This window comes from Rhinopithecus bieti, unplaced genomic scaffold (assembly GCF_001698545.2).
Source record: "Rhinopithecus bieti isolate Rb0 unplaced genomic scaffold, ASM169854v2 scaffold_22, whole genome shotgun sequence".
NCBI classification, from domain to species: domain Eukaryota; kingdom Metazoa; phylum Chordata; class Mammalia; order Primates; family Cercopithecidae; genus Rhinopithecus; species Rhinopithecus bieti.
The window spans coordinates 1,585,962-1,613,330 of record NW_016803136.1 but is presented as its reverse complement, the minus strand read 5'-3'; the positions used below and the strand labels follow the sequence as shown (position 1 = coordinate 1,613,330).

The following is a 27,369-nucleotide window of genomic DNA, read 5'->3' as shown; positions in this document are numbered from 1 at the left end:
GTATCCCCTTTTTTTTTTTTTTTTTTTTTTGAGACGGAGTCTCGCTCTGTCGCCGGGGCTGGAGTGCAGTGGCGGGATCTCAGCTCACTGCAAGCTCCGCCTCCCGGGTTTACGCTATTCTCCTGCCTCAGCCTCCCAAGTAGCTGGGACTACAGGCGCCCGCCACCTCGCCCGGCTAGTTTTTTGTATTTTTTAGTAGAGATGGGGTTTCACCGTGTTAGCCAGGATGGTCTCGATCTCCTGACCTCGTGATCCGCCCGTCTCGGCCTCCCAAAGTGCTGGGATTACAGGCTTGAGCCACCGCACCCGGCCAGGTTTTCCCCTCTGCCAGAGGTGCCGTATCCTTCGGAGAGTCGTGAGTGGAACGCAGAGCTGGTTGTGTTAGAACGCAGAGCTGGTTGTGTTAGAACGCAGAGCTGGTTGTGTTAGAAAGCTAAACTTGCAGACCCGAGGTCAAATGTAGTCGATCACACCTAGCACCTTTTTCTATTGGTTTTCTTTTTTTTTTTTTTCCTGAGATGGGGTCTCGCCCTATCACCCAGGCTGGAGGGCAGTGGCACGATCTCCGCTTACCACAGCCTCAACCTCCCAGATTCAGGCAATTCTCCTGCCTCAGCCTCCCCAGTAGCTGGGATTACAGGCATATGCCACCACGCCCAGCTAATTTTTGTATTTTCAGTAGAGATGGGTTGGCCATGTTCTCCGTGTTGGCCAGACTGGTCTCAATCTCCTGGCCTCAAGAGACCCGCCCGCCTCGGCCTCCCAAAGCGGTGGGATTACAGGCGTGAGCCACCGCGCCCAGCCTTTCTATTGGTTTTCTTTCTTTCTTTTTTTTTTTGTGAGATGGAGTGTCGCTCTGTCGCCCAGGCCGGAGTGCAGTGGCGCGATCTCAGCTCACTGCAAGCTCCGCCTCCCGGATTGATTCACGCCATTCTCCGACCTCAGCCTCCCGAGTAGCTGGGACTACAGGCACCCGTGACCACCACTCCCGGCTAATTTTTTGTATTTTTGGTAGAGACGGGGTTCACTGTGTTAGCCAGGATGGTCTCGATCTCCTGACCTCATGATCCACCCACCTCGGCCTCCCAGAGTCCTGGCATTACAGGCGTGAGCCACCGCGCCTGGCCTTTCTATTGGTTTTTGTAGGACTTTTTCATAACCACTAGAAATGTTCGTCATCTAAAGTCCTGGCCCCAAAAAGCGACGAGAGGGGCTATAGAAATGGAAAGAAATGGTGCACTATCCCTGTTCTGTTCCAAGAATGAAACCTCAGGTGGGATCAACTCCTGCCTTCATTAGAACTGCCGCCATCAAACCAAATTCTGTCAGGCTTTGGTCGTGATGTGTTATTACAGGCGTCTCTTTCCTCCATGAGGTAAGAAACTATGGAGCAATCCTATAATGTAAGCATAGGCAATGTTGATAACTGACCCTGGCGTTGGAATAAAGAGAAAACTGACTTCCACAGGGAGATGGCGTGCTGCGCTGTGGCAACAGATCTTGTGCAGAATCCGTCGTCAGCAGAGACGACCTAGTCTCTCGGTTACAGGACCTTCAGCAGCAGGTCGGAGTGGCCCAGAAGCTTCTCAGAGATGGGGAACTGGGTGAGACTGGCTCCCGACTTTGGTCCTCCAGCCCCTTCCCTTTTATTCATTCTGATACCATTTTGGACTCAAGGATACTCAGTACTGATGGAAGAATTGAATGTCATTATCCCCATGCCAGCCACAAGATGGCTATATAGGCCAGTGAGACCAAACCCTGACCAGCCCTGTTACTGTGGGGCCCTTGAAAAGGGGCCAGGTGATTTCGGCTGTTGTTTCCTTCTGCATCCGATTGCTAAGTTGAAGTACCCCTGCCAGCTAATGGGTCATCACTGACATCCGTGAGCTTTGTGCAGTTCCAGAAGTTCAGTGTCATTTATTTTAATTCCAGGGCCTAGCGGCATAACTTCCTAGAAGGGCGGTTCTGCCCTGGTCAGAGCTGGTTTGTGCTGGAGAGCAGTGGGGCGAGAGCCCAACTGATAGGAGTGTTTTGCTTTTTTCAGAAAGAGAGTTGTGGAGCTCCCCATCGCCCTTGAAAACCCCGCCTTAGAGCTTGACGTCATGGGATTGTATTTTCCCTGCTTTATGAAAGCTGACCTTTAGCTTAGATTTCAGGGTCAAGAGAAATCATGGCCGTACGTGGAAGGTAGAGTTGGTCGAGTTGGCAAGTTGATGTTGTAAACCCAGGGTAAATGTGGGAAGGCCTCCCCTAGCGCCTTTCTCCACTGACAGAGAAAACGTAAGAGAACAGCAGCTTTATTGGAACAGACACTGGGTTGGTGACAACCCAGGGAGGCCAAGGGGAATTTCCACATTCAGCCCAGCTGATTCAGAGAATTTGAGACCTGGGTTCTCATTTCTAGGACTGGGCTTATGTCTGTAGTGAGACCTCTTTCCTCTGAATTGACAGAGCGAGCCGTTCAGCTGCTGTCGGGGTGCCAGCGTGATGCTGAGAGCTTCCTGTGGGCAGAACACGCCATGGTGGGAGAGATCGCGGATGGCCTGGCCCAGGCCTGTGCTGCCTTAGGTACAGCGTCGGCCTTCATGTTCTGCGTCAGGAACAGTCTGCTGTGGGTGTTTCATCGTGGCCCCATCCTTGTCTGCCTGGTTACCCCCCACTCTGTAAACTGACGCTGCTCCCCCTCTGATTCCGTTTTCTCACCCCAAAAATGTGCATCCACAGTTGACTGTGGTTCTTTTCTGGAACAAGACTTTTCTCTTCTCACAGGGGACTGGCAAAAGTCAGCCACCCATCTACAGAAGAGTCTCCGCGTGGTGGAGGTTCGCCATGGGCCATCCAGTGTTGAAATGGGCCATGAGCTCTTCAAACTGGCCCAGATCTTTTTCAACGGGTGAGTCCTCTTCCCACCTCACAGGGCACACACTGTTCTTTTTCTAGGCTCTTCTGGGCATTACTTTTTTTCTATGGTGTTTTTAAAAGCATGTTGAAACTTCTTTATTTCCTCTTCAGGAGAGAGCTTTGCCTGCTTTGCTAACAAACTTAACGCTTTAGAATTTCCTCCCGGGAGGCGGAGCTTGCAGTGAGCCAAGATCGCGCCACTGCACTCCAGCCTGAGTGACAGATGGTGACTCTGTCTCTAAAAAAAAAAAAATAAAAGAATTTCCTCCTGGGAGATATGGGGAAAGCTTTTAGATCTCAAGTGAATTTCCCAGAGAGCACTTGGCCAGGCAGCCCCACCCACCTCCAGGATAGTGTTCCTTCCCGTTGTTCTCGGGTTCATCACAGCCTCCTCGGCTGTCTCATCCCCAGCACTCTCAACTCCAGGCTCTCTGCCTTCTCCCTACTCTGCATCCTGTTCCTTGTAATGCATTTGCTTGAACCAGGGAATCAGGGCTGATTTTACCCCCAGACAACATGTGGCACTGCCTGGAGACTTTTTTTTTTTTTTTTTGAGAAGGGGTCTTGCTGTCTTGCCCAGGCTGGAGTGCAGTGGCACGCTCACAGCTCACTGCTTCCTCAAACTCCTGGGCTCAGGCGATCTCTGGAGACATTTTTGATTGTCATGACTTGGAAGGGGGGTGCCACTGGCATCTAGTGGAAAGAGGCCAGAGGTGCTGCTAAGCATCCTGCCGTGTACAGGACAGTGCACCCCACCAGCCCCAGCAAAGAAGGATTCAGCCCACAGGGTCAATAGTATCAGGGTTGAGAAACCCTGCTTTTTTGTTGTTGTTGTTATTTTTTGAGGTGGAGTTTCACTCTTGTTGCCCAGGCTGGAGTGCAATGGCGCGATCTCGGCTCACCACAACCTCTGCCTCCCAGATTCAAGTGATACTCCTGCCTCAGCCTCCCGAGTAGCTGGGATTAGAGGTGCCTGCCACCACGCCCGGCTAATTTTATATTTTTTAATAGAGACAGGCTTTCTCCATGTTGGTCAGTCTGGTCTCCAGCTCCCAACCTCAAGCGATCCACCCGCCTCGGCCTCCCAATGTGCTGGGATTGGAGGCATGAGCCACCGCACCAAGCTTTTTTTTTTTTTTAATCCTCTGTTCTAAGCAGAGGAACCTACTTTGAAGGTTAAAAGGAAAGAACAGCACACTGATGCACTAATGCCAAATCCACTTTTGCTACTGAGACCATTTAGGGCCCAATTTCAGGATTTCTGGGGGGAACACCTCCAACCTTGGTAAAGCTGCCCTTGGTGTACATTGCTATGAGAAAGTGTTTAAAGATTCAACCTCGGTGGCTCAAGCCTGTAATCCTAGCACTTTGGGAGGCCGAGGTGGGTGGATCGCAAGGTCAGGAGATCGAGACCATCCTGGTTAACACGGTGAAACCCCATCTCTACTAAAAGATACAAAAAACTAGCCAGGCGAGGTGGCGGGCGCCTGTAGTCCCAGCTACTCAGGAGGCTGAGGCAGGAGAATGGCGTGAACCCGGGAGGCGGAGCTTGCAGTGAGCCAAGATCCGGTTACTGCACTCCAGCCTGGGCGACAGAGCGAGACTCCGTCTCAAAAGAAAGAAAAAGAGATTCAGCCTAAGGCTATGAATGGTGAGTGGGCCCGATACCCAAGACACAGAGACATTCTGTTTGGTCAGAGAGAGGGGAAAGGGTGGCAGAGTTAGGTCAGAGGTCAGCCCTAAGATGGTCACTCTAAGATGAAAACTGCTGTGTAAACCTGTGGTCAATACCAGATGAAAACGTTGAGGCTGGATGTGGTGGCGCACGCCTGTAATCCCAGCTACTCAGGAGGCTGAGGCGGGAGAATCACTTGAACCCGGGAGGCGGAGGTTGCAGTGAGCTGAGATCGCACCACTACCTGGGCGACAAGACTGAAACTCCGTCTCAAAGAAAAAAAAGCTTTGAGATTTGCCTCTTGTTCTCAGGATCCTGGAGTCTATACTCTCTTTTATAACTTTTTTCTCTCATTCTGCTTTGCAGCGTGTTTGTGACAGTGTCTTACTTACTGTTCTAGATTGTAAGATCCTTGATGACAGAAATGATCTTACGTTCTTCACAGTGTGTGAGTAGGCCCTCAATTAACATTTGCCTCACGAATCAGTGAACTAACTCCTCTTACCTCCCTCGGCTCAGGTTTGCAGTACCCGAAGCCCTGAGCACAATACAGAAGGCTGAGGAGGTTCTGTCGCTGCACTGTGGCCCGTGGGACGATGAAATCCAGGAGCTCCAGAAGATGAAATCCTGTTTATTGGACTTACCACCCACCCTTGTAAGGTCTTGAGTTTAGGGTCCCAAGGGGATTTTGACCCACAGAAAAGGAGCCCATGGAACACAAGTTAAAGAGGTTATGGCCGGGCGGGTGCGGCGGCTCACACCTGCAATGCCAGCACTGTGGGAGGCCGAGGCGGGCGGATCACGAGGTCAGGAGATCGAGACCATCCTGGCTAACGCTGTGAAACCCCGTCTCTACTAAAAATACAAAAAATTAGCCAGGCGTGGTGGCGGCACCTGTAGTCCCAGCTACTTGGGAGGCCGAGGCAGGAGAATGGCGTGAACCTGGGAGGTGGAGCTTGCAGTGATCGGAGATCGTGCCACTGCACTCCAGCCTGGGCGACAGAGCGAGACTCCATCTAAAAAAAAAAAATAAAGAGGTTTTGTTTGCCAGCCAGGCAAGGCGGCTCACGCCTGCAATCCCGACACTTTGGGAGGCTGAGGGGGGGGCGGATCACAAGGTCAGGAGTTCGAGACCAGACTGGCCAACATGGTGAAACCCTGTCTTTACTAAAAATACAAAAACTAGCTGGGCGTGATGGTAGGCGCCCATAATCCCAGCTACTTGAGAGGCTGAGGCAGGAGAATCTCTTGAACCCAGGAGGCAGAGATTGCGGTGAGCTGAGATCGCTCTACTGCATTCCAACGTGGATGACAGTGTGAGACTCCATCTGAAAAAAAAAATGAGGTTCTGCTGCTGTGTGCAGGTTCTGTGGATTGGTTGTGGGTTCTGCGGACCAGGTGTGGGTTCTATGTAGGTTCTGCAGGCCCGGCATAGAGGCTCATATCTGTGATCCCAGTACTGTGAGAGGCTGAGGTGGGAGGCTCACGCCTGTAATCCTAGTATGTTGAGTTGGCCGGGTGTGGAGGCTCACGCCTGTAATCCCAGTACTTTGAGACACTGAGATAGGGAGGATCGCTTGAGCCCAGGAGTTCAAAACCAGCCTGGGCAATATAGTGAGACTGTATCGCTACAAAAAAAATTTTTTTTTAATTCACCAAGCATGGTGGCACATGCCTGTAGTCCCACCTACTCAAGAAGCTGAGATAGGATCACCTGAGCCTGGTAGACTGAGGCTGCAGTGAGCTAAAATCACACTATTGCACTCCAGCCTGCGTGACAGAGTAAGACCATGTCTCAAAAAAAAAAACTAAACTAAACAGGTTCTGTTGCTGCTGAGCTTTCAACAGGAGACAGGACTTTCCCAACAGTCACAAGCCTGGGATACGAGGGCTGGGGGGACTCAGAAACCGTTGCACTCAGAGAGACACCTATTTTGGTGGATATTTCTTGAAATAGTTAAGTGGCCTCCAATACAATCCCTAGTTCCCAGAAAAGACTTAAAACTAGTATCTGGAGAGTCCAAGTCCTTTAAAAGGATTTTAGCTGATCTGCAGGCATCTGGAGGTTAGCCTGGGGTTTTGGCTGGATTCTACCTCGCTCAATGATGATAGTCTTTCCCTGGAACATTCCTGTGGTTTTAGTAGTAATGAGATGTGTGCACCACTCCAGTGGGAGCTAAAACTCTTAGTAGTTACACTGTAATTGAAAAATAATTGTAAAACAAGAAATCAGTAAGGCGGCTTACCTCCAGAGATGCCTGGTTCCACTTACGGTATCTAGCTTCCCTGAATCCTTTGTGAAAATCGGTGGAGTATAAATTGTGACTAGAGAAGTGAATATGGAGCCATTGTATTGAGCAGTTTCCTCCAGGGATGGCGGTTCTCAGTGTGTTGCCTGCCAGTTTTCCAGTCCTTATTCTCTGCCCTTCATTCTGTACTCTTGGCAGAGTCACTAACCAAACACTAATAAAATCAAACTTGTAGTAAAGACTTTATAACACGTATGCCTCCTTCTAAGTTTTTGTTGTTGTTGTTGTTGTTGTTTTTGAGACGGAGTTTCACTCTTGTTGCCCAGGCTGGAGTGCAAAGGCGTAATCTCGGTTCACTGCAACCTCCGCCTCCCAGGTTCAAGCATTTCTCCTGCTTCAGGCTCCCAAGTAGCTGGGATTACAGGCATACACCACCACACCCGGCTCATTTTGTATTTTTAGTAGAGACAGGGTTTCTCCATGTTTGCCAGGCTGGTCTCGAACTCCCAACCTCAGGTGATTCAGCCTCTCAATGTGCTGGGATTACGGGTGTAAGCCTGGCCTTTTCTTTTTTTTTTTTTTTTTTTTGAGACAGAGTCTCTGTCACCCAGGCTGGAGTACAGTGGCACAATCTTGGCTCACTGCAACCTCCACCTCCCGGGTTCAAACGATTCTCCTGCCTCAGCCTCCCTAGCAGCAGGGATTACAGGCATGCGCCACCACACCCAGCTAATCTTGTATTTTTAGTGAAGACAGGGTTTCTCCATGTTGGCTGGGCTGGTCTTGAGCTCCCGACCTCAGGTGTGCCATCCGCGTTGGCCTCCCACAGTGCTGAGATTCCAGGCGTGAGCCACCATGCCCGGCCCTGAGTTCTTCTCTTTGTTGTCAAACCTAAAAAGACTCCTTTTCTCTACCAGACCTCTCCAAGCTGGCGAGTCGAATACAGACAGTATGAGAACCGGGGGCTGCAGGGGATTCGTTGCTGTTTGTGGTTCCGATTTTAAGAGACCTAGGGTAGGGATGACGGCTCCCTTCCACCAGGATGTGTAGCAATAGCCCAACCCCATTCCAGTCAGAAGGGTACGGGGTTCCCTAGGTCGGAACCCTGGTTGCTGTGTTACCACTGGTGACCAAGTAGCTCAGGTGCATTCATGGAAAAGAATGCCAGATCCACGCTGCTGCTGAGAGATTACCCACCCTGAGTGTGCCCAAGAAGTGCCCGTCGGTGGCCGTTGTATTATGATCAGGAAATCAGTAGCCCCAGAGATACCTGGCAATAGCTTTTTGGGAATCTGGAATACAATTAGCACTCAAACATCTGTAGAATGAAGGGCCCCAGAATATCATTTCTCCTCCTGTCTAATATTCTGTGGCAAGGGAGAAGACAGTGACTTTTTTTGGTAGAGCTTTTTCAAGAAAAAAAGTTTAGTCCTGTGGACAGTTCGATAGTTATTCTACTTCAAACACCGGGCGTGTTTCATGTTCCTCAAAAAGCCTAGTTATACTTTGGGTTTTTTGTTGTTGTTTTTTGAGACGGAGTTTCACTCTTGTCGCCCAGACTGGAGCACAATGGCATGATCTTGGCCCTTTGCAACCTCCACCTCCCAGGTTCAAGCGATTCTCCTGCCTCAGCCTCCCGAGTAGCTGGGATTATGGGCATGCGCCACTACACCCTGCTAATTTTGTATTTTTAGTAGAAACAGGATTTCTCCATGTTGATCAGGTTGGTCTCGAACTCCCAACCTCAGGTGATCCGCCCGCCTCAGCCTCCCAAAGTGCTGGGATGACAGCCGTGAGCCACCGCGCCCGGCTGTACTTTGTAAAATAGGCATACCTCCTTACAAAGAATATGTTTAGAATCTTTCCATATCGGGTCTATTTACTGTGTCCTTGAAAGCTTTCTTCAAATGATTTATAAAATAACAATTTCCTTACGTTACAGATGGCCTTTCTTATCTCTCCGTGGGTTCTTCACAAGCGTGCTTCAGTGATTATGGGGGCAGGAAATGGCCTCCCGGGAGGATCGCAGATCCTAGTACCGAAACACCCCCAGAGCAGAGAAGCTGTGCCTGCATTATCCAACGCAGGTACCTTAAAGTTCTTACCAACGGTGACTTTCTGCAGCGTTTAGATAAAACCAGGCTAGGAGCAGAGAACCACCAAATTCCTAAAGAGCAGTTTCTCTTCATATGATATTTAGCATAGCTCAGAATAGGAGGAGGAACAAAGTAGCAAGTTAAGGATAAAGCTCTTTTATTGTATGCATTGAAACCTGACGGGGGCAGCCTTCCTGTCCTGTGGAATCTGCTGTGCCTCTGGGGTTTTCTTCTAGGGTACTGGCATATTAAACTGGGGTATTAGGTGCCCCTGGGGTCCAGAATCTTGCCAATGAAGAGAAGGGCCCCTGTGTCTGTGTCCCTCAGTACGAAGATGAAAGGCTGGTTAAGGTGATAGTCTAGCAGGAAGGTGAGGTGGGCAGGCTGCAGCCCGGGGCTGGGGGTGGCTCCCGCCCCATCCTCGTTCCACTCGAAGCCAGCCCGGTGTTCCACTTGAGTCAGCTTGATGGGTTTGCCTGTGATCTTGCTAAAGTCTGGCGAATCAAACAAGGACTGCAGCTCTGTAGAGATGGAGAGAGAGTTCCGTTAAAACCCTGCCTTCCCCAACACCCCAGCCAAGGGATGCAACTGCAAGCAAGCTGGGATGGCGCACCACTGTTGACTTTCTGGGAGGCCTCAAGAGCTCAGAGCTGGCCGAGGGTGGAGCACTTAGCAAGTTAGGTCAAGATGAGAAAACATTGGAAGGCCGAGACGGGTGGATCACAAGGTCAGGAGATCGAGACCATCCTGGCTAACACGGTGAAACCCCGTCTCTACTAAAAAATACAAAAAACTAGCCGGGCGAGGTGGGCGCCTGTAGTCCCAGCTACTCGGGAGGCTGAGGCAGGAGAATGGCGTAAACCCGGGAGGCGGAGCTTGCAGTGAGCTCCCACTGCACTCCAGCCCGGGAGACAGAGCGAGACTCCGTCTCAAAAGAAAAAAAAAAAAAAAAAAAAGATGAGAAAACAGGTGAGACAGACTCGTCTTGAGAGGCAGTGTCGTGAGCGCCTGTTAAGGAGGTCTGCTCGTGAGGCTGAGGAATGAGTCTGATGAGAGAAGGCAGTTTGGCCTTCCCTTCCGGCAGGACGAGGCTTAAGGAGTCATCCACAGCCCCTGCAAGGCCGTGGAGCCCTGAGTTCTGCTTAGCAAAGTGGAAGGCCCGAAGACCCCGGCCCGCCCCACCCACCAAAGGCAAAAGGGTCTTCAGACATACTCATCTCCTGCAGGGGCTTGGTGACTTCGCCCTCGTAACTCAGCTTCAGCTTGGGGAGGGTCAGGACCGCCTGCACCGTCTTCAGTTCTCGGTCTATGTCGTGAATGAACTCGGAGGTGAGGCTCTCCTCTATCAGGGTCAAATTCTGGGTCACTTTGAGGGGCAGGAAGAAGATGATACTCATGCTTCCGGTCAAGGGCAGCTGGGCAATCTGAGACAAGTGAGAAAGCACGTGGGTTAGTCCTTTAGAGCCCAAAAGCCGGGGACAGGCACAGCCAGGAGCTGTCTTCCTCTCCCGTGGCGGGGCCCTGGCCTCGTCCTTCCCCCAGCCCCTCATCTATTTAACAATTCCCCCTCTAGGTTAGCGCTTTCTGGCAGCAAGCCATCTCCTGAGATTTCTTCAGAAAGGCTGCTGCTGGCCTTTCTTACCTTGGCCTAATACCAACTGAAGTTATCTGCTGAAAGAATGTTCTCCTGTGGTTTAAGGAGCTAGAATTGAATTTCAGGTCTTTATTTTCTCCCAAAGTCTGTCTGCCAACGTTGACTGATGATTTGTTAGCTAGAGAGCGCTGGACTAAGACAGGGAGAACCGGGGATAGGAATACCGAAGAGGCCGTAAGAGGACTTGGAGACTCCACCCCATCCACCCACCAAGAGCAAAAGCATCCTTTGAACAGAGGCTCTCAACCTACAGTCTGTGGAACAGATGGCGTCGGGGTCCCAAGAGTCTCCTGAAATCATTGACAGAAACGTGTGTGTACACCTGGCAGTGTTCTCCCGGGTTTCAGAAACGTATGTGTACACCTGGCCGTGCTCTCCCCGGTTTGAGGCACTGTCGTCAGATTGTCCCAGAGAGATCCCGTGTGATGGCCATGGCCCAACAAAGGTTAACAGTTACAGACCTACAACTGAAAGGCTTAGAATGCCAACGATTGGCTGAGCGCAGTGGCTCATGCCTGGAATCCCAGCACTTTAGGAGGCCGAGGCGGGCAGATCACCTGAGGTTGGGAGTTCGAGACCAGCCTGGGCAACATGGTGAAACCCCGTCTCTACTAAAAATACAAAATTAGCTGGGCATGCTGGCAGGTGCCTGTAATCCCAGCTACTAGGGAGGCTGAGGCAGGAGAATTGCTTGAACCCGACAGGGCAGAGGTTGCGGTGAGCCAAGATCATGCCACTGCACTGCAGCCTGGGAGACAGAGCAAGACTCCATCTCAAAAAAAAAAAAAAGAATGCCAACAATTTGGAGTTTGTCATTGTTTTTCAAAGTCTGGCTTTAAACTCTAGAAATAGGAGTCTCAAGGAAAGAAAGAGAACTAACATTTGGGCACCCAGTCTGAGAGCCCGTTTCATATTACCTTGTTCATCCTTACAACAAACCCTGGGAGGAGGCCGGGCGCGGTGGCTCAAGCCTGTAATCCCAGCACTTTGGGAGGCTGAGACGGGTGGATCACGAGGTCAGGAGATCGAGACCATCCTGGCCTACACGGTGAAACCCCATCTCTACTAAAAAATACAAAAAACTAGCCGGGCGAGGTGGCGGGCACCTGTAGTCCCAGCTACTCGGGAGGCTGAGGCAGGAGAAAGGCAGGAACCCGGGAGGCGGAGCTTGCAGTGAGCTGAGATCCGGCCACTGCACTCCATCCTGGGCGACAGAGCCAGACTCCGTCTCAAAAAAATAAATAAATAAATAAAACCCTGGGAGGATAAGTGTTGATAACAATCCCCTTCCCCATCTTAAGAAGAGGAAAGGCTCAGAGATGTTAGTAACCTGCTCGAAGTCAAACAGCAGGCAAAAGGTAGACAGCTGTCGGATCTCACAGGTCGTTTTACTCCCACTCCCCTGTTTTGCTTTTCTGTCCTCTCCCTCCACCCATCACCCACATTGCCCCCACCCCTGCGGACCTTGCAGCTGAGATCCGAATCCAAGCCATAGCGTAAAATAGCCTTAGGGTCTGACATCATGGGGACCCTCACGGTCCTCTCTTCATCCAAGTGGAAATCCTCGAGGGAAGTCTTTCTGGAGTCAAACTTTGTTACCCACTGCCCTGGAATGAAATGAATGACATAGTCTGAGCCCCAGGAGATCAGAAAGACAGTGGCACCATGCTGTGTCCCCAAAGCGCGTTGTTGAAAATTGCCTGACTCAAGGCAGCTTAGCCGTCAGGGGCTCTGATGCCTCAGGGAATAGGCCTGTCTCAGTGTGTGTGGTTTGGACCCCACAGTTATTTCCAGGACCCCAAGCACCCTTCACCAGCAAACTCCGATGGCAAGACGTTGATTTGGCTGATTAGGCTCTCTGGGTTGTAGACGTTCTGTGATAGCCTGCAAGAAAAGTAAACTGGTGGCCGGGCGCGGTGGGCTCACACCTGTAATCCCAGCATATTGGGAGGCCGGGGTGGACGGATCACTTGAGGTCAGGAGTTTGAGACCAGCTTGGCCAACATGACAAAACACTGTCCTAAAAATATAAAAATGGCCAGGCGCAGTGACTCACGCCTGTTGTCCCAGCACTTTGGGAGGCCAAGGTGGGCAGATCACTTGAGGTCAGGAGTTTGAGACCAGCGTGGCCAACATGGCAAAACCCCGTCTCTACTAAAAATACAAAAATGGTTGGGTGTGGTGCCTCACATCTGTAATCTCAGCACTTTGGGAGGCCGAGGCAGGTGGATCATCTAAGGTCAGGAGTTCGAGACTAGGCTGGCCAACATGGTGAAACCCTGTCTCTACTAAAAATACAAAAATTGGGCCGGGCACAGTGGATCAAGCCTGTAATCCCAGCACTTTGGAGGCCGAGACGGGCAGATCACCGAGTCAAGGATCGAGACCCTATCCTGGCTAACATGGTGAAACCCGTCTCTACAAAACAAAAAAAAATACAAAAAAACTAGCCCGGCTGAGGTGGCGGGCGCTGTAGTCCCAGCTACTCGGGAGGCTGAGGCAGGAGAATGGCGTAAACCTGGGAGGCGGAGCGTTGCAGTGAGCGGGAGATCACGCCACTGCACTCCAGCCCTGGGACAGAGTGAGACTCTTGTCTCAAAAAAAAATAAAAAAATAAAAATACCAAAAATTAAGCTGGGCGCAGTGGTGCGGTACCATATAATCCCAGCTACTCAGGAGGCGAAGTGGGAGATCGCTGAACTGGGAGCCAGAGGTTGCGGTGAACCAAGATCACGCCACGGCACTCCAGCCTGGGCAAAAAGAACAAAACTCCGTCTCAAAACAAAGAAAAGTAAATGGTGTGGCACTCCCTACAGCAGTGTCTGTGGGACACAGTCAAAGAAGGTCAGAGCTGGAAGAGACCTGAGGTCCTCTGGATTATGCCCTCTCATAGCTGAAAACGGGCCGAAGCCAAAGAGGTGAAGTAACCTGGCTGACGCCTCGAAGCAGCTGATGGCCAAGCTCCTCTAGCTTAATGTGACCTATAATATCTGTGATCCCAGAGACTGTTCCTCACACACTAGAGATCAGTGCTTGAAGTGGAACGCCATTCGGAATTTTTCTCCAGGCTAGGGGGCCGCTCTTGCTGGTGCCATCAGCGCAGTTACTCAAAAGCATTTTTTATTTCTTTTTTGTTGAGACGGAGTCTCCTTCTGTTCGCCCAGGTTGGGTGCAGATGGGCGCGATCTCAGCTCACTGCAAGCTTCCACCTCCCAGGATTCATGCATTCTCCTGCTCAGCCTCCCTGAGTAGACTGGGACCTACATGACGTCTGCCCCATGCCTGCCTGCCTTGCTTATTTATTTATTTATATACATATATATATGTCACCTTTTTTAGTAGAGACGGGTTTCACCGTGTTAAGCCAGGATAGGTCTCAATTCTCCTCACCGTCGTGATCCGCGCCGCCTCGGCTCCCCAAAGGCTGGGATGACAGGTGTGAGCCACCGCGCCCAGCCGACAGTCCAAGCATTTTAAGGGGGGGAAGAGGTTGCCCATGCCCAACCCTCCCCCTGCCCCATGGCCACCCCACCAAGGCCTTATCGGAACCGGGGTGGCCCCACACTAGGCCTTGTGGAACGATCTCAGAACATCACCACAGCCTAGAAGGAAGTCGCTGGCACCTGCCAATGTCCTTGGGTAGAGAACTAGAGTTGGTAAAACTTGGAAACAACATAAAAAGGTGTCTATGAAGTAGGTGTGATTATCGTCACAATGAAGGTGAAGAACATAGGCCCAGAAAGGTTGCGAAATGAGGGCAGAGTTCCTCAGCGCTAGTACGAGGCGGAGCTGGGATTTAAACCTGGTCTGAATTCACCCAGCGCGGTGTTCACACGTGTAATCCCAGCACTTTGGGAGGCCGAGTTGTGCAGAGTCACTGAGGTCAGGGGTTTTCCGAGACCAGCCTGGGCCAACATGGCAAAACCCCCATCTCTACTGAAATATAAAAAATTAGCCGGGCGTGGTGGCGGGCACATGTAATCCCCAGCTACTCAGGAGCTGAGGCCAGGAGAATCACTTTGAACTGGAGTTAGGGAGGCTGTATGAGCACAAAGATTCACAGCACTGCAACTCCAGTGCTGGGCGACAGAATGAGACTCCCATCTAAAAAAATAAAATAAATACATCTTCTGATTCAAGGGCCAGGAAAGCCGCAAACAAGGCCCAGTGTTCATTTCTTTCTCGCTCGCTGCTCTTCTGTCTCCACAAGCCTCTGACCTCTATAGACATTCCCATACCTTGGGCTTGGATTTGATGACAAGCAGATAAGCTCCAGGCGAGTGCAGTTCCCAGATCCTCCCCCAGCCATGCCCCAGCCCCCATGCTGGGCAAGGTCTTTGACACCTCCCCTTTCCAAGCCTCCTCTGATGGCCGCACCCACGCCTTGGTCAAAAAAAGAAGTGGAAAGTTGGACATTGGTATCCAGCATTTTGGGAGGCCGAGTGGGCGATCACCTGACTCAGGAGTTCGAGAACCAGCCTGGGCATCATTAGTGACACCCTGTGTCTTAATTTAAAAAAAATTCTTGGAAAGGGCCAGGTGCGATTGGCTCGTGCCTGAGTCCCCCTCCAGCACTTTGGGAGGCCAAGGTGGGCCAAATCACCTGAGCTCAGGGAGTTCAAGACCCAGCCTGGGCCAACATGGTGAAACCCCGTCTCTACGAAGTACAAAAAAATTAGCCGGGCATGGTGGTGGATGCCTGTAATCCCAGCTACTCGGGAGGCTGAAGCACTAGAATCGCTTGAACCTGGGAGGCAGAGGTTGCATTGAGCTGAGATCGCACCACCGCACTCCAGCTAGGGCTACAGAGTAAGACTGTCAAATAAATACAATAAACTAAAATAAATGAAAAAGAAGTGGAGACGCGCTCACCCTTGAAGTACGCCACGCCGAGAAGGAGAACACTGATCTCATTGGGCAGTTCCTTTGTGGACCTGGCGAGCTTCCCTTTCATCTGGGCCTGCACCCAGTTGTTGATCTCCTGCAGGTCCAAGCGAGGGTTGCCCGTCAGGACTCTGGGCCTGGTCCCATACGACTTTTCCAGGGGTGCCACAAAGCTGGATTTTATACGCAGCTCTGAGAAGAGGCGGAACAGAGGTTAGCGTGTGAGACTCAATGACCAGCATCCCATCTTCAAGAGCCTGCCAGACTCGGGTTCTGGTTTACCGCTCAGCAGGTCCTGACTTCCCACCCAGCATCTTCTTGTGATTCGCCAGGACTTCTGCTGGCATCCGCAGGCACTGGCCACGGGGCAGCAGATTCCCCACATCGTGCCACTGCCCTCCCTGCCCCTCCCACCATCTCCTGCAGCCCACTTCCTCTTTCTGATCCTCTGGGTTCACGGACCCTTCCTCCCCAACCAGTGCCAGGCCAGGCCTGAGCATATATGATCTATTGTTCAGAAAGAACCCCCAGTTGGCCGGGCGTGGTGGCTCACACCTGTAATCCCAGCACTTTGGGAGTCCAAGGTGACCGGATCACGAGGTCAGGAGATCGAGACCATCCTGGCTAACACGGTGAAACCCCGTCTCTACTAAAAATACAAAAAATTAGCTGGGCGCTGTGGCGGGTGCCTGTAGTCCCAGCTACTCGGGAGGCTGAGGCAGGAGAATGGCGTGAACCAAGGAGGCGGAGCTTGCAGTGAGCAGAGATCGCGCCACCGCACTCCAGCCTGGGCGACAGAGCGAGACTCCGTCTCAAAAAAAAGAAAGAAAGAACCCCCAGTCTGCAGCATGGAGCCCACATGCCTCAGGCAGCTCAGGCCGGAAAGGTGACTCACTCTTCTCAAAGATGATCCGGGAGGCACTCTTGAGGTTCTTCTGGGGGGCAGTGACCGTGCCAAGGAGCTCCTTGTAGGTGCCATGGATGTCTGGGCTGCTGATCAAGTCATAGTAGAGGGCCCGGTGAATGACGGATTCTGTTCGCTGCTCCGCTCCTGCCAGAGACAAGGATGTGGACGTTGATAACTGCACACCAGGGCCCAAATCAAGCCCCTCCCAGAACACAGATACTATACTCATCTTTTTTGTCTGCTGAGAGCCCAAGTAGGTTGATCTTCAAGACAATCTAGGTGGCCAAAGAATTTTCATCCTTAGAGATTTTCCTGAAGTAGGTTAAAGGCGTCAGGTCTGGAAGGTGGGAGTGAGGGAGTGAGGGGTACCAGTCCCTGTACTTCTCCCATCACAGCCCTTAAGACTATTCTGGCCAGGCACAGCGGCTCATGCCTATAATCCCGGCACTTTGGGAGGCCGAGGCGGGTGGATCGCTTGAGCCCAGGAGTTTGAGACCAGTCTAGGCAACATGGAGAAACCCCGTCTCTACTAAAATACAAATATTAGCTGGGAGTGGTGGCAGGTGCCTGTAATCCCAGCTACTCGGGAGGCTGAGGCGGGAGAATTCCTTGAACCTGGGAGGCAGAGGTTGCAGTGGGCTGAGATCGAACCACTGCACTCCAGCCTGGGTGACACAGCAATACTCCGTCTCAGGAAAAAAAAAAAAAAAAAAAAAAAAAAAAAAAGAAGAAAAGACTATTATGTAGTTACCTGATACTAGTTTCCCCTGTGAACCCAGCTGTGTCCTCAGTGAGGGCAAGCCCGCGCCTGCCTGTTTGCAGTTATATCCCCGGAACCTACGCTAAGGGCTAGCACCGCACCCGCTTGGTTAAGGAATGCAAGAATGTGCCTTGAGGCCGGGCGCAGTGGCTCACGCCTGTAATCCCAGCACTTTGGGAGGCCAAGATGGGCGGATCACGAGGTCAGGAGATCAAGACTATCCTGGCTAACACGTTGAAATCCCGTCTCTACTAAAAAAAAAAAAAATACAAAAAACTAGCCAGGCAACATGGCGGGCTCCTGTAGTCCCAGCTACTCGGGAGACTGAGGCAAGAGAATGGTGTAAGCCCGGGAGGCGGAGCTTGCAGTGAGCTGAGATCCGGCCACTGCACTCCAGCCTGGGCGACAGAGCCAGACTCCGTCTCAAAAAAAAAAAAAAAGAATGTGCCTTGAAGTCACCGTGTCAGTAAGCAACCCCTGAGGTCAAGCACTATGTCAGTGGTTCCCAGCCCCTTTCGGGGAGCTGGGGAATCGTGTGTGTGTGTGTGTGTGTGTGTGTGTATAACCCCAGTTCCCGCCTGCAGGGCCGGGGGAGCTGGGGAATCTGTGTGTGCGTGCGTGCGTGCGTGTGCGTGTGTGTGTGTGTGTGTGTGTATAGCCCGAGTTCCCACCTGCACGGCTGGGACCCCCGGGCTGGGGGAGCTGGGAAATCGTGTGTGTGCAGCCCGAGCTCCTGCTTACATGGCTGGGACCCCCAGGCCAGGCCCCCAGTGCTACTTCACCCCTCCCTGGGCTCCAACGTCAATAAACTCAGCCACCGTTTACCCAGAGGCCACAGGGGCCCTCTCCAGGTCTGCCTGGGGCTTCCTGCCTCTGAGCACTCACCCAGCGAGAGGGCCGAGAGGGCCGTGGCCACACTGAGAGGAGACAGGAGCACATTGGTCGTGGGGCTCATGCTGGACCGCACCCGGTACAGGTCATAGCCAAAGTTGGAGACAGCCGCTGCCAGCTTGTTCACCGGGACTTTGAAGAAAGGATCCTCCTCCTCCACCAGCGCTCCTGTGCTGTCGGGGTCTGGGGAGCCCTGGCAGAAGACAGGAAGTCTTGGGTTTGAGTTCAGGGCCCTGCGGAGACGCACAGCGACTGACTGTCTCCTTGTGGCTTTGTGTAGGGTGGTGGTTCTGGCCCCTTGGGGCTATCCTTCCTAATTTTTTTTGTGTTTGGCCTAAAACTGGAATGAGTTTTCCTCCCTGATCATGCATGAGCTATCTGCGGGGAGACAGCGCAGAAGAGAGATTCGCTGGTTTTTTTATTTGAGACGGAGTCTCACTCTGTCGCCCAGGCTGGAGGGCAGTGGGGCGATCTTGGCTCACTGCAACCTCCACCTCCCTGGTTCAAGCGATTCTCCTGCCTTAGCCTCCCAGTTGGCTGGGATTATATGCACGCACCACCGTGGCCGGCCGGCTGACAGTTTTTAAAAAGTGGGTCACAGGAGCCGGGCGCGGTGGCTCACGCCTGTAATCCCAGCACTTTGGGAGGCCCAGGTGGACAGATCACGAGGTCAGAGATCGAGACCATCCTGGCTAACACAGTGAAACCCTGTCTCTACTAAAAATACAAAAAATGAGCCGGACATGGTGTCGGTCGCCCGTAGTCCCAGCTACTTGGGAGGCTGAGGCAAGAGAATGGCGTGAACCCAGGAGTCAGAGCTTGCAGTGAGCCGAGATCGCGCCACTGCACTCCAGCCTGGGCAACAGAACGAGATTCCATCTCAAACAAACAAACAAACAAACAAACCACTGTCAGCCAAGTGGCTCACACCTACAATCCCAGCACTTTGGGAGGCTGAGATGGGTGAATCACTTGAGGTCAGGAGTTCAAGACCATCCTGGGCAACATGGTGAAACCCGTCTCTACTAAGAATACAAAAAAATTAACTGGTCATGGTGGTGGGCGCCTGTAATCCCAGCTACTTGGGAGGCTGAGGCAGGAGAATCGCTTGAACCTGGGAGGCAGAGGTTACAGTGAGCTGAGATCGTGCCACTGTACTCTAGCCTGGGTGACAGAGTGACACCCTGTCTCAAAAAATAAATAAAAATAAATATAAAAATAAAAATTGGGAGCCAGGTGCAATGGCTCGTGCCTGTAATCCCAGCACTTTGGGAGGCCGAGAAAGACGGATCACTTGACCTCAGGAGTTTGAGACCAGCCTGAACAACATGGTGAGGCCCCATCTCTACTAAAAAATACCCAAAAAATTAGCGGGGCGTGGTGGCACGTGCCTGTGGTCCCAGCTACTTGAGAGGCTGAGGCATGAGAATTGGTTGAACCCGGGAGGCCAAGATTGCAGTGAGCCAAGATTGTACCACTGTACTCCAGCTTGGGTGGTGGAGTGAGTGAGACTGTCTCTAAAAAAAAGTTAAAAAAAAGAACTGAGTTTTTCTTTTTTCTTTTTTTTTGAGATGGAGTCTCACTCTGTCGCCCAGGCTGGAGTGCAGTGGCACAATCTTGGCTCACTGCAAGCTCCGCCTCCCGGGTTCACGCCATTCTCCTGCCTCAGCCTCCCAAATAGCTGGGACTACAGGTGTCCACCACCACACCCAGCTAATTTTTTGTATTTTTAGTAGAGACGGGGTTTCCCCGTGTTAGCCAGGATGGTCTCGATCTCCCGACCTCGTGATCTGCCTGCCTCGGCTTCCCAAAGTGCTGGGATTACAGGCATGAGCCAATGCACCAGCCCCTCACTGCAGTCTTAATCTCCTGGGTTCAAGTGATCCTCCCACCTCAGATTCTCAAGTAGGTAGTACCACAGGCACGTGCCACCACACCTGGTAATTTTTGCTTTTTTGTAGAGACAGGGATCTCACTATGTTGCCCATGCTGGTCTCAAACTCCTGGACTCAAACGATCCTCCTGCTCGGTCTCCCATACTGCTGGGATGACAGGCGTGAGCCACTGTGCCCAGCAGAACTGAGTTTTTTTTATTTGCGCCCATTGCCAGCACCTGTTGAGTAGGTGTTTGGTAGATGAGAAATAAATGAGTGGCCACACTGGCCGCAGTGGCTCACGCCTGTAATCCCAGCACTTTGGGAGGCTGAGGTGGGCGGATCAAGAGGTCAGGAGATCGAGACCATTCTGGCTAACACGGTGAAACCCCATCTCTAGTAAAAATACAAAAAATTAGCCAGGTGTGGTGGCGGGCGCCTGTAGTCCCAGCTACTCGGGAGGCTGAGGCAGGAGAATGGCATGAACCCGGGAGGCGGAGCTTGCAGTGAGCCGAGATCTCGGCACTGCGCTCCAACCTGGGTGACAGAGCAAGACTCCGTCTCAAAAATAAATAAATAAAATAAAATAAAATAAAAAAATGAGTGGCCACATGGCCCTGTAGAATGAATATTTTTATCCCATTTCATAGGCAGGGAAGCAAAGACTGAGGTAAGGGTTGTCTAGGGTCACAAAACTAGGAGGAGGGAGACTCAGAATTCATACTCCGACCTCACAACAGTCCAGGGCTCTTGCCAAGATGCCCAGCTGCTCTTGTCCCTCAAGGGTGGGCCACCCCCAACACTCACCCCGTAACACTCAGATGGCCCAGGCTTCCCTCCATGTGCCTGTATCTGCCTTGGCAACCCAGCTGTGCCCTTTCTGAGCAGGAGAGAGGTCAGTCCATACCCTCGCCCCCTGCCACAGCCTGGTCAGTATCCGAACAAATGTCTGGGAACATGACCTGCTCAGTGGAGCCCCCACCAGGAAGACAAGGTAACAAGAAAAGGTAACAGCCGGGCGCGGAGGCTCACGCCTGTCATCCCAGCACTTTGGGAGGCCAAGGCGGGCGAATCACTTGAGGTTGGGAGTTCAAGACCAGCCTGACCAACATGGAGAAACCCCGTCTCTACTAAAAATACAAATGAGCTGGGCATGGTGACACGTGCCTGTAATCCCAGCTACTCGGGATGCTGAGGCAGGAGAATGGCGTGAACCTGGGAGGCGGAGGTTGCAGTGAGCCGAGATCGCAATATTGCACTCCGGCCTGGGCAACAAGAGTGAAATTCCATCTCAAAAAAAAAAAAAGTTTTTTTGGTTTTTTTTTTTGTTTTTTTGAGACATTCTTACTCTGTTGCCCAGGCTAGAGTGGGGCAAGAGCACCCTCTCAGCTCACTGCAACCTCCACCTCCCAGGTTCAACTGATTCTCCTGCCTCAGCCTCCTGAGTAGCCGGAATTACAGGCGTGTGCCATCAAACCCGGCTAATCTTTGTATTTTCAGTAGAGACAGCGTTTCTCCATGTTGGCCAAGCTGGTCTTGAACTCCTGGCCTCAAGTGATCCGCCCACCTTGGCCTCCCAAAGTCCTGGGATGACAGGCGTGAGCCCCCGCACCCGGCCAAGAAAAGATCTTTACTCAAGGGGGCAGCCCTGGACTTGTTAAAGTGCTTTGGATTTTTACTTTTTTGGGATCTTATTCTTGTACGCACTCTGTCCCCTGAAAGGCAAGGTGAGACATGTTCTGTTTTGCCGCTGGAGAAACTCCAGCCCTGGGGAAATAAAGGCCAGAACCTGGCCTGGAACCTGGGTCCTGGTTCCCGGTCCCGTCTCCCGTGCTGCCTGCCAAGGAGGGGCTGGGAATGCTGACCACGCCGTCCCCACCCGCCGACTGACCTCCTCCGGGCCGCTGGTGGGGTTCTGGCAGCTGCTGTGCCCGAGGAGAGCTGCAAAGCAGAGGAATAGCACCAGGGCCTGCATCCTGGGGCCTGCAAGAAAAGCGTGAGGCAGCAGGCCACTCTCCTCCCCCACTGCACTGCTCCGCTACCCCTTCCTGGCCACCCCAGCCAGGGCCCAGGGGATGGGCAGGGCTAGGTGCTTTCCCCCACCCGCGGCAGCAACCACCTCCCAGTCCCCCATTCTCCCAGAAGTGGACCCTCAGCTTGAAGGCTCATCCCTCCCAGCAAGGTTCTCCCGCCCCTCCCCCTGCCTAGGGCCCACAGTCATACCATAAGCTTGTGCTTTTGTTTCATTGTCTGCGTCCGGGGACCCTCCTTTAAACCTAAAGCTTTTATTTATTTTTATTTTTTATTTTTTATTTTATTTTTTCAGACAGTCTGGCTCTGTCGCCCAGACTGGAGTGCAATGAAGCGATCTGGGCTCACTGCAACCTCGGCCTCCTGGATTCTCCCACCTCAACCTCCCGAGTAGCTGGGATTACAGGCGTGTGCCCCCATGCCCAGCTAATTTTTTGTATTTTAGTAGCAATGGGGTTTCACCATGTTCTCCAGGCTTGACTCAAACTCCCGACCTCAGCTTATCCGCCCGCCCTAGCCTCCCAAACTGCTAGGGTTATAGGCGGGAGCCATCACACCCGGCCCCTGAACCTTTTAAAGATCCAGAGCAGTGGGGCCCCAGCCCCAGCAGGGCTTCTCCACGTGGAGTATGGCCCAGCACAAATGTATACGAAGGCTTTGCCCTGGAGGCAGCCAACCCGCTCCGGTAATAAGACCTGGGGCGACCTCTCCCAGGAGAACAGGGCAGAACCCAGGTCTCCTCCATGGAATCTCCGGGTACCAAGCAGAGGCACCCAGTCCGGCACCTGCCGTCCCTCCACATTCTCAAGCTCTCTTGGGAATTCTCTGGCCTAAAACCTGTGGCCTCACAAGGAAGCTCATTCCCTTCTCCCACAGTTCCCCTTCAGGAGCTCTTCCTCCCATGGTCAGGAGTGCAGGGCCTCGGGTCAGAGAGCCTGGGTTCACATTTCAATTCTGTGTCTTTTTTTTTTTGGAGACAAAAGTGTTGCTGTGGTGCCCAGGCTGGAGTGTAGTGGCTATTCACAGGCACAACCACAGCACAGCCCGGATCTCCTGACCTCATGTGATCCTCCTGCCTCAGCCTCTTGGGTAGCTGGGACTGCAGGCGCGTGCCACCACACATGGTCTTAGTGCTGTGTCTTTGTAGCTCTCCAAATCACCATTTTTTCTCTTGTAAAATGGAAATAAAATAACCTACTATTAAAATAAAACAACCGCTGAGTGCAGTGGCTCACGTCTGTAATTCCAGCACTTTGGGAGGCTAAGGTGGGTGAATGACTTGAGGTCAGGGGTTCGAGACCATCCTGGGCAACACAGTGAAACCCGTCTCTACTAAAAATACAAAAAAATTAACTGGGTGTGGTGGCAGGCCCCTGTAGTCCCAGCTACTCAGGAGGCTAAGGCAGGAGAATCACTTGAATCCAGGAGGCAGAGCTTGCAGTGAGCAGATTGTGCCAAAGCACTCCAGCCTAGGCAACACCACAAGACTTTGTCTCAAAAAAAAAAAAAAGCCAGGCGTGGTGGCACACACCTGTAGTCCCAGCTATTGGAGGGCTAAAGCTGGAGAACCACTTGAACTCCGGAGGTGGAGGTTGCAGTGAGCCAAGGTCGCACCACCGCACTCCAGCCTGGGCAACAAGAATGAAAACTCCATCTCAAAAACAAAAACAAAAAAAAAAGGCCAGGCGCCGTGGCTCACACCTGTCATCCCAGCACTTTGAGAGGCTGAGGCGGGTGGATCCCCTGAGGTCAGGAGTTTGAGACCAGCCCGACCAACATGGTGAAACCCCATCTCTACTAAAAATACAAAAATTAGCCGGGCATGGTGGCGCATGCCTGTAATCCCACCTACTTGGGAGGCTGAGGCAGGAGAATCGCTTGAATCCAGGAGGCGGAGCTTGCAGTGAGCCGAGATCCCACCACTGCACTCCAGCCTGGGCAACAGAGTGAGACTCCGTCTCAAAAAACAAAAAAGAAAAAAAATGTAGACTCTGAATGACTTGGCTCCCCTGCCCTGGCCCCCGACACATCATCCTTCATTATCCGTTTATATACACAAACATCCACCCACACAGCACACGTACTTTTCGACTTCCCAGAACAAACTGGATCAGAAAATTAGGGAAGATACTGTGATTGTTGGCTCTAGTCCTTAAAATTAAATCTGATAATCCACTGGACAATATCGTGGGAGGTGAAAGAAGACTGCCTTTGAGTTTACTCAGCTTAAGGCGGGACTGGCAGAGGAAGCAGCCTGGCTTTCTTTCTAAACCCCGCCTCCAGTGAGAGTCCCGCAGACCCCCGCGTTCCCAGCCAGCTGCTCTGGCACGTGGCTGCCCTGACATGCAGGGAGAAAGCTTTCGTGTAGACAACAAGAAAAGCTTTCTGCAGCACAAGATAGAGGCCTCACCACCATCCAGCCTGTCTCCACCCGGCTCGGGCCAGCCCCAGGCAGCTGCCAGGAGCCTGCCTCCCCTGAGCCTCTTCAGACTGGTTTATTAGAGACCAAAAATTCAGCGAGGTACACAGGAGGCAAGGCTAGAAGAGAAGTTGTCATTTCTAGTTCCTCTGGCCCAAGTAAGAAATTAAGGGAGAAGACAGGCTCATCCCGGCATAGTTTATTTTTTCTTTGAGACAGAGTCTCGCTCTGTCGCCCAGGCTGGAGTGCAGCGGCGCGATCTCAGCTCACTGCAACCTCCGCCTCCCAGGTTCAAGCGATTCTCCTGCCTCGGTCTCCTGAGTAGCTGAGATGACAGGTGCCCACCACCACACCTGGTTAATTTGTTTTAGTAGAGATGGGGTTTCACCATGTTGGCCAGGCTGGTCTTGAATCCTGACCTCAGGTGATCTGCCGGCATCCCAAAGTGCCAGGATTACAGGTGTGAGCCACTGCCCCTGACCATTCTCCTGGCATAGTATTTAAGGAAAAGTCACAATTCAAATGGACTTGAAGGAGGGACTTTAGTCTTAGTCCTTACAGAATCTAAGCCCAAACCCCAGATCAGGTGACAGATGACTGTCACCATGTGGGTAGGCGGAGGTGAGGTGAGGCAGCCTGGCAGGGAGGGGACCCAGGTCCAAAGGTGGCCCCCAGGTAGACATAGGGACCTGGAGGATTAAGGGCAAGTCTGAAACCTTCACTTCAGGCCATCTGGATGAGGGAAGAGGAGAGATGATTGAAAACCCTACAAGGGCAGTGAGAGGGCAGAGCGTGGGGGTCTACATGGGCGCCCCTCAGCACACATGCAATGCCCTGTCCACGGCGGTGGTTCCTGGGCTGAGCAGGCGACCGCTGGCTGGCTGCGGCCACAGGCAATGATGCCATCCTGTCCAAAGGGCAGTATCCAAGCCCCACTCCTGTCCTAGCAGGCGAGGGAGGGCTCAGAGAGCGGTAGATACCCTCCCTGCTAGGCCAAGGTCAGGCCTTATTTTCTGACAATTGCCCACATCAAGAAACACAGCAACTGGGATTTTTGTGATCTTGCCTCCAAGTTAGGCGGATCAACTCAAGCCAATACATGTGTTTCAGATTAAACCCAGTTAGGAGGCAAACACCCTCCACGGCCGCTGCCTCCTCTTCCCAGAACCGCAGGGCCTCCAAGCCACATGGCGGTGGGCCTCGGAGACAGTGTGGGGAAGGGCACCTCCCCCTCCCCGGCTCTCTGGAGGGGGTTCTGAGGGGTCCTCCCCGGCCCACCCATGGTGACCCAGCCCCAAACAATGTTTCCAGAAGTTTTAGAACCTGAATGAGTCACACTTCCCCACACCCCAGAAGCAGCAGCCCCAAGAATAGGACTCCCTGCCCCCCAACCCCACAGCCCCACGGAACCTGGGGGCTAACGCCACCTGCGGGCTAACGCCGGGTTAGCTAACGCCGGGTGGGAGGCCTGGGCCGGACAGGGTGGGGTTTCTGGGAATCCTGCTTAGACCCTCCCCCTCTCGGTGGCTTGCCACAGGCAGCAGAAAGGGTGCACCCCAGAACGGACAGCCTTTCCCTCCAGCACCACAGCTGGGCCCCCAGGACCTATACACCTGACGGGCTAAATAGTGGTCATTATTTGCCAGAGGCCACGACCTCATTGGTCTCCCCAGCCTTGACTCACAGCTTGGCCAAAGAGAGTGGGTGGGGGCTGGCTAGAAGGACCCAGCTGTCCTCCATCCCAGCCCTCAGCCAGGGCGCCCAGACCAGCGGTTTGGTTGTGCTGGGAAATTGCCTTAGCAGTCAGCACCAGCTGATTTTTGAAAACGTAGCTGAGAGCCCAGGGAGCAGGGGCCAGGGCTGGGCTGCAGGGCGCCCGACTTCCTGACTGCCTTTGGTGGAAGCAGCTCCCTGGAGCCTCCTTCCCTCAGGCTCCAGTCCCTTTGGGGTGCTGCTTAGACCCAACCCAGCAGCTTAGCTCCCCTTTCCTCCCCACGTCTGCCCCTCCACTGTTTCCCACTCACTTCATTCAAAAGCCTTTCCAGCCTCTTCCGTCGGTGCAGTGGGATTTGGGGATCACAGGATCCCGGCCTTCGGCCTTGTCCCCCCACCCCCCACTCCCTCTGCCCTCTCTCATCCACTCACCCTTGTGCCCAAACTGCAGGGGCTGCTGTCTCCCCATTTCCTCTCCCTTGCACCCCTCTTTTCTGCTCCCTCGAGTGCCCCTGCCTCTCCCCTGTCCCCCCAGCCTCTCCCGTCGTCCCTGGCATCAGAACAGCCAGGGAGCTGCTTTACCTGTGGATACGCTGCAGCTCCACACCCAGCCTAGTCCCGCTAAGCCTGCACACTGAGGGGGCTCCAACCAGCACAAGAGCTTTTTTTGCGGCCTTCTAATCCAGCGTCCAGCAGGCTTCAGATTACAGCTACTCCTTTCTTAAAGCGACCTGCACTCAATTTGGATTCTGAGATTGCATCACTGTCTCGTGTTAACTTTAACCCACTGCTGCACGCCGTCCCTTACCCCCAAGGCACACACATTTGCACACCTTCCTCTTCCTTTAGATTTTCCTTAAGGGGCCAGGTGCAGGGGCTCACACCTGTAATCCCAGCACTTTGGGAGACGGAGGCAGGTGGATCACCTGAGGTCAGGAGTTCAAGACCAGCCTGGCCAACATGGAGAAATCCCATCTCACCTAAAAATACAAACAAATTTGGGCACAGTGGCTCACGCTTGTAATCCCAGCACTTTGGGAGACCGAGGTGGGTGGATCACCTGAGGTCAGGAGTTCCAGACCAGCCTAGCCAACATGGTGAAACCCCGTCTCTACTAAAAATACAAACAAAATTAGCCGGGCGTGGTGGGACACACCTGTAGTCCCAGCTACTCGGGAGGCTGAGGCAGGAGAATGGCGTCAACCCGGGAGGCGGAGCTTGCAGTGAGCCGAGATCACACCACTTCACTCCAGCCTGGGCGACAGAGCGAGACTCCATCTCAAAATAAAAAGAAAAAAGAGGCCGGGCGCGG

The 27,369-nt window shown here is 52.7% G+C and overlaps 2 protein-coding genes across 6 annotated transcripts in view; one reads left to right on the top strand and one right to left on the bottom strand.

Annotated features, from left to right (window-relative positions):
* The window catches only part of SMYD4 (SET and MYND domain containing 4), a 52,356-nt gene extending 41,221 nt beyond the window's left edge, over nucleotides 1-11,135 (top strand). For 2 of the 4 annotated variants that reach the window (XM_017866841.1, XM_017866855.1), the window contains 6 exons: nucleotides 1,469-1,604; nucleotides 2,455-2,571; nucleotides 2,773-2,896; nucleotides 5,099-5,234; nucleotides 8,771-8,915; nucleotides 10,664-11,135. In XM_017866841.1, coding sequence (XP_017722330.1) covers nucleotides 1,469-1,604; nucleotides 2,455-2,571; nucleotides 2,773-2,896; nucleotides 5,099-5,234; nucleotides 8,771-8,915; nucleotides 10,664-10,872 — 867 coding nt within the window. In that variant the 3' untranslated portion in view covers nucleotides 10,873-11,135. Of the gene's footprint in view, nucleotides 1-1,468; nucleotides 1,605-2,454; nucleotides 2,615-2,772; nucleotides 2,897-5,098; nucleotides 5,235-8,770; nucleotides 8,976-10,663 lie in introns of those variants that run through there. The other 2 variants (XM_017866847.1, XM_017866858.1) reach the window with 2 other exon arrangements.
* On the bottom strand, nucleotides 9,069-26,829 carry SERPINF1 (serpin family F member 1). Of its 2 annotated transcripts, XM_017866865.1 has the most exons (8): nucleotides 26,640-26,829; nucleotides 21,786-21,877; nucleotides 18,015-18,213; nucleotides 16,358-16,513; nucleotides 15,451-15,654; nucleotides 12,043-12,185; nucleotides 10,138-10,348; nucleotides 9,069-9,445 (listed from the first exon to the last, which is right to left on the bottom strand). In XM_017866865.1, exons 2-8 carry the CDS (start codon nucleotides 21,867-21,869, stop codon nucleotides 9,186-9,188), a joined length of 1,257 nt encoding a protein of 418 aa, XP_017722354.1. In that variant the 5' UTR covers nucleotides 21,870-21,877; nucleotides 26,640-26,829; the 3' UTR covers nucleotides 9,069-9,185. The 2 variants fall into 2 exon arrangements, with proteins under 2 accessions (XP_017722354.1, XP_017722357.1); XM_017866868.1 differs by lacking the exon at nucleotides 21,786-21,877.
* Between the last annotated feature and the right edge of the window lie 540 nt (nucleotides 26,830-27,369).